Source organism: Drosophila suzukii, chromosome X, assembly GCF_043229965.1.
Source record: "Drosophila suzukii chromosome X, CBGP_Dsuzu_IsoJpt1.0, whole genome shotgun sequence".
In the NCBI taxonomy this organism is placed as follows: Eukaryota; Metazoa; Arthropoda; class Insecta; order Diptera; family Drosophilidae; genus Drosophila; species Drosophila suzukii.
In genome coordinates this window covers 3,125,141-3,137,631 of record NC_092084.1, presented here as the reverse complement: position 1 = coordinate 3,137,631, position 12,491 = coordinate 3,125,141, and the positions used below count along the sequence as shown (strand labels likewise).

At 40.8% G+C, this 12,491-nt stretch overlaps 2 protein-coding genes across 4 annotated transcripts in view; one reads left to right on the top strand and one right to left on the bottom strand.

Moving 5' to 3' along the window:
* The window catches only part of LOC108015230 (LIM domain-containing protein A), a 43,653-nt gene extending 35,061 nt beyond the window's left edge, over positions 1 to 8,592 (top strand). The window contains exons 3-4 of the mRNA XM_070997247.1: positions 821 to 2,145; positions 3,979 to 8,592. Of these exons, the coding sequence (XP_070853348.1) occupies positions 821 to 2,145; positions 3,979 to 5,935 (3,282 nt within the window). The 3' untranslated portion in view covers positions 5,936 to 8,592. The remainder of the gene's footprint in view (positions 1 to 820; positions 2,146 to 3,978) is intronic.
* Positions 1 to 12,491, bottom strand: part of Ypel (Yippee-like) — a 67,719-nt gene that overhangs the window by 36,894 nt on the left and 18,334 nt on the right. Inside the window, exon 4 of one of the 3 annotated variants that reach the window (XR_011604732.1) lies at positions 10,429 to 10,443. The exons of 1 other annotated variant lie outside the window; for it this stretch is intronic. The gene's annotated coding sequence lies outside the window, so the exon portion shown is untranslated. Of the gene's footprint in view, positions 1 to 10,428; positions 10,444 to 11,114; positions 11,130 to 12,491 lie in introns of those variants that run through there. One more of the 3 variants, XR_011604731.1, reaches the window with a different exon arrangement.

Below are 12,491 nucleotides of genomic sequence, written 5' to 3'. Positions count from 1 at the left end.
GCCAGAAAAATAATTGCCATAAAAGCTGCATAGGAACAAAAGGAGGCCCTGGTCAATACCTTAAAAGCTTAAGGTCACGTAAGGTGTGAGGACTAAATTAAATATAAAAATACACAAGTAAAATAATAACAGAAACTATGACCAATTTTGTTAAAAATTTGAAAAATTTTCAATATGAATGAAGACTGACAGCAAAACCTGTAAAACCAGAAACGTGGCATTGTAAGAATTCGAAAACACCGCTTAGCACTTTAGAATGCACTTACTAGATCTTACAACCATTGCATTGACAATTTCTCGGAATTGCAATTCCCCCATTTAATCAACGATTTGCAGACACTTGAGTTGAGTGTGGAAAGCAGCTGAGGGCTCGAAATGAAACTTTCATTTTATTGTCTACGTGCACATGTGCACCCACACCTCGCTTTTTCCGCCCAAAAAAATTCCACCCAAAAATTCTTAAGAGAGTTCCCAAGGAAAAGGTTTCTTTGAGTTTATTTCGTTTTTGGTTTTCCATTTTTTTAAGTACCTATTCTTTATTTGTGCACTGCAACGTTAAGCTTTGGGTTTTAAGTGATTTAATATGGGTTTTATGGTTACCCCAATTTTTTGAACCATCAGAAATAATTATCTTTAGTCAGAAAAGTATGGTAGCTACTTATAAATGTGTTGAAATGGGATGTCTATAAAAAAAAAGGATACAACAAATATTGTATATCATACCATTCAGATAATCAGACAATGATTGTTACTAAGCTAATTTTTTTTCACATACAACATTAACCCGGTTTTCCGCTCTGTGCATTGCGACTACTTGCAGGTACTTGAATCTCAAAGGCCCACTTCAAGGAATTTCAGTGTTTACCTGGACGCTAAGAAATACCAAAATAACAAAAACCAGAAGCGTTCCAAGGAGAAGAAGAACAATATAAGTCACTACAACTACAAATTGAAAAACAATAAAGAGAACCGAAGGCTACCGAAGGAAACTGCTGCTTCTGGAAAATCGGAAAAGATGGAAACGCTTGTTCTCGGTGGCGGCGCAAAATCCAAATTCACTTCCGGCGAGGAGGACGACAACGCGAACTTTGGCAGGCAAAGTTTTGCGCATAAAAAATTAAAGAACATGCACGAACAGCAACAAAGTCAACAGGAAAAGGAGAGGAAGCGGGGCGATGATGGTGATTTACTAGGGGAATACCCGCCGTCACAGCTGTTTGATGCTATTGAAATATTAAATGAACGAAAATTTAATAAGCCATCGGTCGAATCGACGGACAAGTTCCCGAAGAAGGAGCAGGAAAAGTCCAGACAGGTGGATGAGGCCATTGGTGATATCGAGGACAATTTGGATAATGATGAAGCATTGCCCAACGAAAACGAAAACGAGAACGAAAACGACGACGACGAAGAAGGCGACGACGAGGACATTAAGTCGGCCATTGACAATGATGAATTGGCCAAAAAATACCCAGTAGCCACATCAGCAACCACCAAGGTCCCAATCCCCACCACTTTGGCCACAACAGAAACCACTAGTAGCAGCACCACCACCACAACAACACCATCAACATCAACCACTCCGACAACAGCAACACCAAGAACATTGCCAACAATTGGCCGCAAACTGAAGAGAAATTTCCTTGGTCCATCCCAGCCGGAAACCAGATACTATGGCAGCTATGATATCGGAAGGATTCGGGCATCGGCGGTCCAAGAAGAGGATGACAATGATGAGGATGAGGAGGAGGAGCAGCAGGATGTGGGCGAGTTGCACTACTATGACACCAGCAGCAATCCCAGAAAGTTGGTCACTTTCGATCCGGAAAAATCCGAGGAGAATTACTTGGCCAGCTACTATGCTGGCAAATTGAATGCCACTGAGAAGAAGCAACAGCAGCAGCTGCAACATGTTGTTGCACCGCAGCAACACGCAACACGTTACGTGGACGACGACTATGCCGAACAGCAGCCGCCGGCGGAAAAGTCCAAGCCGGAAAATCCCTGGGAGAAATCCGGTGAAAAGCTGGAGGAGGAACAGGACCAGGAGCAACTGGAGGACGGCAAACTGGAATCTGATTCGGAATCTGCATTGCAGCGATATCATGAGGGTAAGTCGTTGGCATATAGAACTGTGAAACAAGCAAAATAAAATAAATACAAACTGAATGCTAAGTTGAAAGGCACAGTATAGTGGGCTTAGAAAATTTTGGTATTCTTAGGAGCTTATAAATAAATGTTTTTAACTTACGAGTCACTAATACAAATTTTAAAACCACTTAATTAGGTTTCTTTTTTAAGACGAGATAAGGTTTTATATTACAGGTGCCACAGAATGCAGGTGCGTTTTAAAATTACTTATTACAAAAAAAAAGTGATTTAAAAAAATAAAAAAATGTATTTAAAACTATAAAAAAACGTTAAGTTTTTCCAAGTCAATAGAAGGTTGTATACCATAGGTCCACAGAAATTACATGGGATTCGAAAGTATTTACAAAGGTGTTGAAAAGTATTCTACAAAATATTTTAAGTCCGAGATTATGTGGGTTCATTCCTGAAAAATTGCATTCTTTTGTTTTTCCTGCATTTTTGATTTTTAGAACACTAGAGATTTGTACTATATTTTATTTTGAATTTTTTTTTAAAGGAAAATCAACTTATTTTGGACTTTTTTTATTCATTTTTGGAGTTGAGCATTTGAAGTACTGTACCTCATTTCAATTTCCTTTGATTGCCGAACCGGGAAAAATGCCTTTGTCAATAGGAATTTCGGACTGCTCTGAAACATCCGCTTTTGACCCACTGTAGCGCACATTCCACTCGCTCGTTCGGTTTCGCTTGGCAGTTTTCGGTTTTCGGACCCCAGTTAGAGATCCCATCAAAGTCAGCTATGTGGATGTGTGTACCGCTATGTGTGCCTGCCGTAAATTGAAAATATGTAAAGGAAATCCCCAAAGCATTCTACACTCCACAGCCGAAGCCCCTCAGACAGAGGGATATATGTGTGTTCTGACAAACACATCTGGCAAGGGGTAATGAAAAGTCTGCAACTGACTTTAACTCAAATGCAAATTGTACTTTAAGAGCGTTAAATCTGAAATTCTATATTCCCCTAATTAGTTTAGCCAAAGTGAAGTGTATGCAAATTTTCTTTCAATTTTTTTCCAAGGCAAGAAATCAAACGAAAAAAGTTTAGCTTTCTTTGGGGAATATGCTCACACCTCTCCCCTCTGCCATTTCCTGGCATTAAACAATAAAGCTCACAAAATAGCAAATATATATATATATATATTCCGAAACGGAAGCAACAAAATCTGTCCAGAGGATTGGCCAAGAAATGAAGTTCTGCGGGGGCGGCGATGGCAGACGTGCCTTGACTAGAAGAAGGAAATGCCCGGGTCGATTCGAGAGTTCTCCATAAATTCGTTGGTTATTTCTTGGGAGTTCTGACGCCTCCCTCGCTGGCACAAATCAAGTTGAAATGAATTTGTGTGTGGTTTCTCGAGGGGAAGAGGGGTTTAGAGGTTGTGGAGCGGTGGTCCTAGGGATTTTGTGTGGTTTGTAAGGATTTCAGGACCAACATTGAGCTGGGTCAAACGAGAAAGAAGGCCAAGATTAGCAAGAATCGCCCCACATACCCTAGAATAATATATTTATAAATATAGGATTTTTTTTACTTACTTACTTAATATATTTATAAATATAGGATTTTTTTTACATAATTCGATAGTTAAGCCACGAACCTTTAGACAAGTTATGAGTGAAATAGCGGCATTTGCGGCTACCTTTTTAAAATAAAACCGAACTAAAATTTGACCAATAATACATCATAATGCACATTTAAAAAAAAATCTGCAAACATTTAGAGGTATGAAAATCTTTGTAATCAGAACCCGAATAAACAAGCTATTGGCAAACGAAAGACATTTTTGGGCCACCTTTTTGATATTTTTCTGTTTGCCAAACTTGGTGAAATTCATACTACCCTCTTGGTATTTTCCTAGGGCATTGGACAAGAGAAGCTCTTGTTGTCCGTTGGCCTAATAGAAATCTATTACTTCCGAGCCCTAAAAAGCGTGCCGAGACTAACAACGATTTTTATTCTCGTTTTTTCCTTCTTTTTTGCGTCACAGCCACGCCCGCCCCCTCGTCGGCCTTTGAGCGCTTTAAGGCGCTGCGAAGGAGTCGCCAGAGGACGGGGCACAAGAGCCACAAGAAGCGGTACAAGGACTACCTGAAGAGGCACCCGAAGATGGAAGCGACAGAGCCGCCGGCGGAAGTCAATAACCCAGCACCCACCATCTCAGCCAGACACCTTCAGAAGTTGCAGAAGGAGCGGGAACGATCCACGCACTCGGCACCGATCTTTGCCCTGGGATTGCGACCCCAGCGACCTTTGCCCGCCACTGGCAAGCCCTTCTACGAGGGTCAGGTCAACTACTACGACAACCAGCCCCCGTTGGATGTGGATCTCAAGCACCACACGGAAATGGAGCGCCTGATTGCCCACGATAATGGCAACTGGTATCGTCGCATCAGTCCGGTTCTGAGGAATGGCATCAAGAGTGACCCGCCGCTGAAGGAGCACCACCACAGGGATGGTCACCTGGGTCACCAGCAGCAGCATCCGCATCAGCAGCACCACCACCATCACCACCATCATCATCATCACCAGAGTCACAATCACCATCACCACAAGTCCACACATTTGAGACCTCGACCCAGCAATCCCTATCAGAGGAGGGCTCCTGCGGTGGGAAGTCCATCAGTAGTGGCAGCAGCGCCACCACCACCGCCACCCCCACCCACTCCACCATTGCCACCGCCGAAACCCCAGCTGGGCCATCAGATCACCGAGCTGGAGCATCTCGAGCGGTACTACGCCAAGTGGCCCCATCTAGCCAGGGTGCAGTTCCAGGTCTACGACGAGCACTACCGCGAATCGCATCCCGAACTGTATGCCGACTACGAGGACGACTACGAGAGTGCCGCCGAGCTGGAGGAGGCCCAGCAGGAGCGCGGCGAGGAGGCCAACCTGCCGCCCTACATCAAGAAGTACAACCGGCGGAACAAGCAGCTGCTCAACCTTCTCGAGGGCACCCTGCCCACACCCACCATGAATCCCGGCCAGAACTCCCTGGGCAGCACCGAAAGTGTCCGGCTGGATGATGAGTACCTCAAGGAGAAGAGGCGTCGCTACCATCAGCATCAGCGTTTCGAGGATTTGTTTGCCCAGCAAAGGAGTCGTTTCAGTACGGCTGCCCCGCCAAAAGAGGAAGTTACCCCGGCCCAGAAGGATCCAGATCCAGATCCAGTTCCAGCGACCTCGACATCGCCACCACCCAGCAATCAGTTGCCCGAGGAAGATGCCCCTGTGGCTTCTGGCGAGGTGGCTTCCGGCGATCCTGCACCCGAAACCCTCGACTTTTGGCAGCGCGAAATGGCCAGGAAGGTGGGCGGTTTATCCGCATCCGCATCCACATCAACCACGCCGAAGCCAGCGCTCTACAAGCTACCATCCTATCCAGCCATCGCGGGCAGCTTTCTGGGCACACCGCGCAGTCGCAGCCGGAGTGCCCAGTTTGTGGCCAATGTGGCTGGAAGGGGTCAAAGTAGTTGGCCCCGTTTGGAGACGGGTAATTCCACGGAGAAGCCAGCCGGCGGGGGAGGCACCGAAGGGGGCGGAGGTGGATCTGGTGGATCAGGAGGAGGAACCCCCGGAGGCGGACGGGGAGATCCCTCGCCCCTCAACTCCTTTGTCTACCATCGCGTGATCGATGGCATCGGCCTGGGCGGAGCAAGTGCATCCGGGCTGGGCAGCAGTAGAGGCAAGCAGTCCCGTCTGCCATTCGTGGCCATCACGGATCGACGGCTGGAGAAATCGCTGGCGGAGCGACACAAAGACTTTGAGCAGAATCACTTTCCGATGCCTTAAGCCGCGAATTTGTGCAGCAGTGGAAAAGCTGGAAAAGCTGAAAATGGAGAAGTAGCAGAAGAGGAAGGGTAAAGGAAAATTAACGATGAGTTGGTAGCAACGGGTGGCAAGGGGATTTATCGGGAATATATATTTAAAAAAAACGAATAACTAACTAAAGTCCATGTAAACCCAAGTCAAAGAGCTTCTTAAATAAAATCAACAGAAATGCTCTTGAAATTTTTTGCAAACTTAGTTTGAAATATTTTCCAAAAAAATTAAGAATGAATCCTATTACAAAAGTGTTTTAAGCATTTTACACTTACAAATATATACATGGTCAATTTGGAAATAAAGCCTATTAAATTGACAATAGAATACTGGAACAATAATAATCCAACGTATTTTTTAATGCATCTTAAAGGAAAAAAAATTATTGAAATTTTTTGATTCTTTAAAAATTGAGTTGTCAACTTTCGACTGATATTGTGAAAGGTATGAAGAAAAACTTTTCCTTAATGTATTTTTATGTTTTTATGAAACCTTTCAGACGATTTTCGAGCCACAACAAACCGATGCCAGCCAGAATCTTCCCCCTTTTCAACAGATATATTTGTAAAATTCCCACTCCCCTTTCCAGACATGTTACCAACTCAAAATCTAAACATAATTCTAGTACTATATTATAGTCGCCGCTTTCGGATGTGTTATTTTTGGTCTTTTATGTTCTTCAAGGGACGAAGGAAGCGAATCTAAGGATATAGAGATAATTGTCGAAAACGATTTTTTTGTGTGGTGAATATATAAAAAACATTCAACGATAAACGTTAGAAAAAGTAAATAATAAAATAAAGAGAAAAAGGAAAAAAAAAATGTAAAACTAAAGTTAAGCGAAAATATTTTTTTTGTGTATAAATAGCGAAAAACACCTGTAGACACACACACAACCACATACATATATACGAGAACACACAGACACACTAAAGAGCTGTTAGGAATCAAAAAGTGATAATCGAAAAAATATGTTGATTTTGCGCCTTGGTTTCGATTGGATTTCATTTAGTTTTAGAAGGCATTGCTTCTCAGTGTAAAGTAGCTGAAAATTAGAAGAAATTGTTAGAAAAAAGAGCCTCTCCAATAGTGCTGCCAGCAAAAAAACGTTTACCAGGCAAATTAGACAAAAAATATGTTTAAGCTTACAAACAATTAATTATAATATTTTCTATTATCCTACCTATAATTATTATATTTTTTGCTGAACCCCAAGCTATTTTTTAGTATTTTTTTTTTTGACAAAATTAAAGGAAAAATCTTTTGGGATAAAGGAAAAATGGCAGCACTATTCTCCACGCACAAACACATGAAAGCTTTCCTCGTCGCCCTTGCACGCAAAATCCATCGAAATAGGTTTCAAAATTAAACGAAAAACAATGAAAACAAAGTTAAGGAAAAAGAAATTGAGCAGAAGACGACGGAGAACAATGTTGCACAAAACTTAAAAATTATTCAATTAGCCAGAACAAAGCAAAGAATAAGTTTTAGTGGTTAAAGAAAGCAAACAAACAGAAAACAATGCTTAAAAAAACAACATATCAAGACGAAAGAAAGACAATTATAGATGTTAAAATGTTTGCTTCGGACTGGAAGTTAGAAAAATGGAATACTGGGAAATTTAAGTTTATTATTTAGTTTTTATTTCGTTAAACCAGAGTAACACATTTTGGAAAATTAAAGAATATTTTTATAGGCACTTTCTGGTGAATTAAAAAATTACTAACATAAAACCAAAGACATTTCAAAATTCAAAAACTATTTAATTAAAAGGCAGAAAACTTTTATTTAAAATTGTACAATATTTTCAAAATTTCCCACAATTTTAAGGTTTTGACAGTCTGAAGCGAATATTGCACACAAAGTTAATTCATACAGACAACATTAAAAAAGGCAATAAAAGTGCAAAACGGAGAGGATGAAAAACTCTGGAAAATTCCCTCAAAAATAAGTCGAAAACTTAAGAAATGAAAAATACTTTGTGTAGAAAAATAAAAGAAAGCAGAACAAAAACAAAAAATGCATTCCCACAGCTAAAGCCGAATTACGAGTTTATACACACGCACACTGACACAAAGTATGTGAGCGGAAATGAAAATTTCATAAGCAAGACGGATAAAGCGGAAGTGGAAAAGAAGGGGAGCGAATGCAATGCGGTGTAATTAACATATCAAAAGCGAAACGTGAAGAGGAAAAAAGGCAAATGCGCCAGGCAATTAAAACTAAGCGCAGTGGCAAAAATATTTCTCAAACTGGATTCATAAAAATAAATTTCTTCTTCTTTTTTTTTGGATTTGAATTGATAAAAAAGCTTCTTTGTGGCCTAACTTTAAAATTTAAAATGTAAACTCTTTAAGTTGAAGTGAAAACGAGATCCGATTTCGATTTTCCGGGCTCGCCGAAATGTTCGCTGTTTGTTTGTTGTACAATTTAATTGGAATTTGAGTTAAAATAAAAAAACAGGCAGTCGAAATGGGAAGACCTTCAAAGGTATCAGCGTATTAAAAAAAAATGAAAGACACAACACGGAAAACAACCCAACACATACATGTACACACATCTCATTATGTGGTAACATTTTAATGGAATGAAATTCAATAAAGCAACAATTTATTATTTACGCATAATCATCGACTCACTTCTTGTCCTTGGCATGGGAACTCACAGGCCTCCATTGGCAGCCGTTTAAATGCAATTAAATATTCAGAAATTAACGCGCTTTCCCCTGGAAATGTCATGGGGTCATGTGTGCGGAAAGCCCCCTTCTAAACCTTTTTGACTTGAACTTGGAAATACTTATGGAACACCGATGGATTTAATTAGGTGTGATGAGAACTATCAAGTGGTCGTAGGGCATTTAAATACTATATTATTTAAATTGCAGTTTACCATCGTTTTAAAATCACCTATTAAAGATGTCGGAAAGTGTGCCATGAAAAGAATGGTTAAAGTTTTGACCCTCGTTTAAAAGAACGTTTTAATGTAGAACATCAGGAAGTTCAACCACAAACTCATAGAGGTATCCCACTTGAAAATCGGCATCATATAACAAAAGTTATGGATTGTAGAAGTGCAGTTTTGGGTTCCCATTATTAAACCCAGGGGAAATACTAAAAAATCGAACATAAAAATGGGTTAAAATTTTGATCCTCGTTTAAAAGAGAGATTTTGATGTAGAGTGTTAGATAATTCAACCACAAACGCATAGAGGTATCCCACTTGAAAATCGGTATCAGATTACCAAAGTTGTGGATTGTAGAAGTGCAGTTTTTGGTTCCCATTATGAAATCCAGTGGAAATACTGAAAAATCGAACATGAAAATGGGTTAAAATTTTGATCCTCGTTTAAAAGAGAGATTTTGATGTAGAGTGTTATATAATTCAACCACAAACGCATAGAGGTATCCCACTTGAAAATCGGTATCAGATTACCAAAGTTATGGATTGTAGAAGTGCAGTTTTTGGTTCCCATTATGAAACCCAGTGGAAATACTGAAAAATCGAACATGAAAATGGGTTAAAATTATGACCCTCTTTTAAAACAGAGATTTTAATGTAGAATATAAGCGAGTTCAACCACAAACTCACAGAGGTATCCCACTTGAAAATCGGTATCGAATTACCCAAGTTATGGATTTTAGAAGTGCAGATATGGGTTCCCTTATGAAACCCAGTGGAAATACAGAAAAAATACCCAGGGCAATGATATATCACGTATATCCCACTAAAGACCGTATACGGGCGATCGGGGCGAGACGGCTGGCGGTGGAGTGGGGAGAAGGCAGCTCGTTTATCAATCGCAACGGGCGTGCATTTAATTACTTAAATGCTTATCGAATAACGGCCACGCACAAATCACCGGCAAACTGAGGCATAAAGCCCCAGACGAGAAAGAGACGGGGATGGGGCGATACGAGAGAGATGGGTATACAGCGATAAGAGGGAGATGGCTGCTGTAGTGATGCATTTGTCACTGCAGCTTTTCAATTACCCAAAACGTTTTATTTCACCTGTTTTTCACCATTTTCTCGCTCACGTGCCAGGGGTGAAAATCTGTCACTTGATTTGCATAAAATGTAGTACTCCGCACTCCATTGCGCTTTATTTGTGTATGTTTTTTGCTCTGTTTCTTTATTTTTATATCCCCCTACGTTGCTGCACATTTGCCAAATAATTCCAATTTAATTTGCGAATCTCTCTTTTGACTTTCGAGGCAGTTTCAGTTTCCCCAAGTTTCCGCCCGAAATAAAGTTAAATCAAATGTTGGATACGGCAGCGATCGAGTGCTGGAGAGTGCCAGAGTGGCAGACAGGCAGGCACTTCCACTTCCCCGCTGGTTACAGGGTATCTTGGCGAGAATTTGAATAGACACGTAGCCGGAGACCAGACAGCCAAATGGAGACATTGCAACAGAAGCGTGGGGAGTCGAGCTGCCAAAACCGCCGGCTCAAACAAAGTCGCGCAGCAACAGCATCACACTGGGAAAAAACAGAACTAGTTTAAAAGAAATTAATAATTTTGGAAATGTAGACTTTGAATGTCCTATTACCCATTTTTCTAAAGAATTTCTGTTGGGCGCCATTAAATAAAAATGTTAGCCTCGGAACTTTATGGCACTCTCTCATCATATTTTATACAGCATACTTTAAGACACCTTTAAAAGGTGGTAATAAAAATATTTGAATAGGTAAAATAAGAAATACCGAAAAACTACGTTACATGTTATACGGCAAACTTTTAGGCACCTTTTCTAAGTGGTTATACCCTCTCTTTATTTATTTGTTTCCCCGATAATTAAATTTTTAAAACAATAGAAGTATTTAATGTTTAAATATTAGGTAATACCTATCCAAAACGGAGTGAAAGCTACTTTAATGAAATTGTTTCTGCGAATATTTTTCCAGTGCATCCAACTCGTAAAGGTGGTGGCTCAAGTTGAAGGCAAACTGCTTGCGGCGCTCTTTTGAAAGCGTCGAAGAAGGGACCAGGATCAGGAGGAGGAGGTCGGGGGCAGAGGTTGGGACATTTTCCTAGTCGTGACAAGTGCAGCAGGATTGCTTGTACCTACGTGTGTGGCCCCGTCTGTCCGCCGGTTTTTCTGTCTGCATGTCTTTGTCGCTGCTTTAGTTCAACTCTGTGTCTGTCTGCGTATGTTTGCGGTGCACTGCAAGAAATTTCAATAGCCAAACTATTTTAAGTGATGGTGAGTGACACACAAATTTGGAAATCACTTTTAAATATCAATTTAGGTGTATAGATGTATGCAGTGAATGAGGAACAGAAGCCTAAAATATAATGTTGCATACTTTTCGACACCTTAAATTCGATTCCAAGTGACTTTGAAACCCTATTTATTTGTGTGGCACGCCCGAATGTATATACTTGAGAAGAGAAATATAAGGATTCTGTATTAGAGCAAATTCGAAACCTTTAACGACTTATCACAAATTTTTAACATTCTTATAAAAGGAGTCCAAATGTATGCTATAAAAAAATATATTTCTCTTTCCGGCTTCAAAACATGTATATATATTCTAGATTATAGAGCCCTAGTTGTTTTAACGAAATTGGTTATTATTTTGTTCTGTGTGTTCTTGTTGTTTTGGCCCAGCCATAGTTTTCCACAGCTTTCCTTAACTTTTCTTCCTCTATTTTTATTTGCCTGGATTTTCCATGTGCGACAAAGTCACACACAAACAAAGATGGAGAAAATCACGTAAACAGATTTTTGTTGTCTCAGCAACCATTGGCATTCCCCGACTTTCCCCCTTTTCCGCACACATTTCCGCATTTCCCCATTTGGGTTTCCTCAGCCAGGCATTTTCAATAATTAAACATTTGCGTGCGAAATGGCCGCGTAAAGTTTCTTCTACTGTGAAATCCAGAGCTCCGCACTTTTCCCCCAATTTCCGCCGCAAGTTTCCCAGGCTCCTTTGTTGCTGTCGCCTAAAACCCCCGGAGGTTCGTGGGTTCGCTGTCTCGCAATCATAATTATAATAATTATAAAAACAATAATTAAAGCACATAAGTACTGCGTTGCCGGTATTTGGGGTATTTTGGGTGTACGGGTGGCGAGGAAAAGGAAAATATTTAATTGAAATTTTAATAGAACCGTAAGCCGGGCACGTAGGCAAAAACTGGGGATAACTGCCATTGCCTTTGTTTGTTTTCCTTTTTCTTTTTTGTTGGTCCTGTTTTCCTTTGCCTTTTCTTTTGAGCCGGTGAGCAGAGTCTGCATTTTTGACAAGTTAATTAGGTTGTTTGTTGGTTGGTCCCTTTGCCCCTCGCCCTTTGCCCGCTTTTCCACCGGATTTCTCTAGTTCCCAGGTATATTTTAATGTACTTGTGATAAAGTCCTTTTAATTGCTGGCAGACAACACCTTATTTCAGCTCAGCCCGGCTTACCTGAACTCATCTTTTTCAGGACTCGAAGGGACTCCTTTGGTCAGCTCACCCACACACCCTCACGCAGGCACCCACACAAGCACACCACACACCCACATAGCCTGCAGGCAAACAGTCAAGT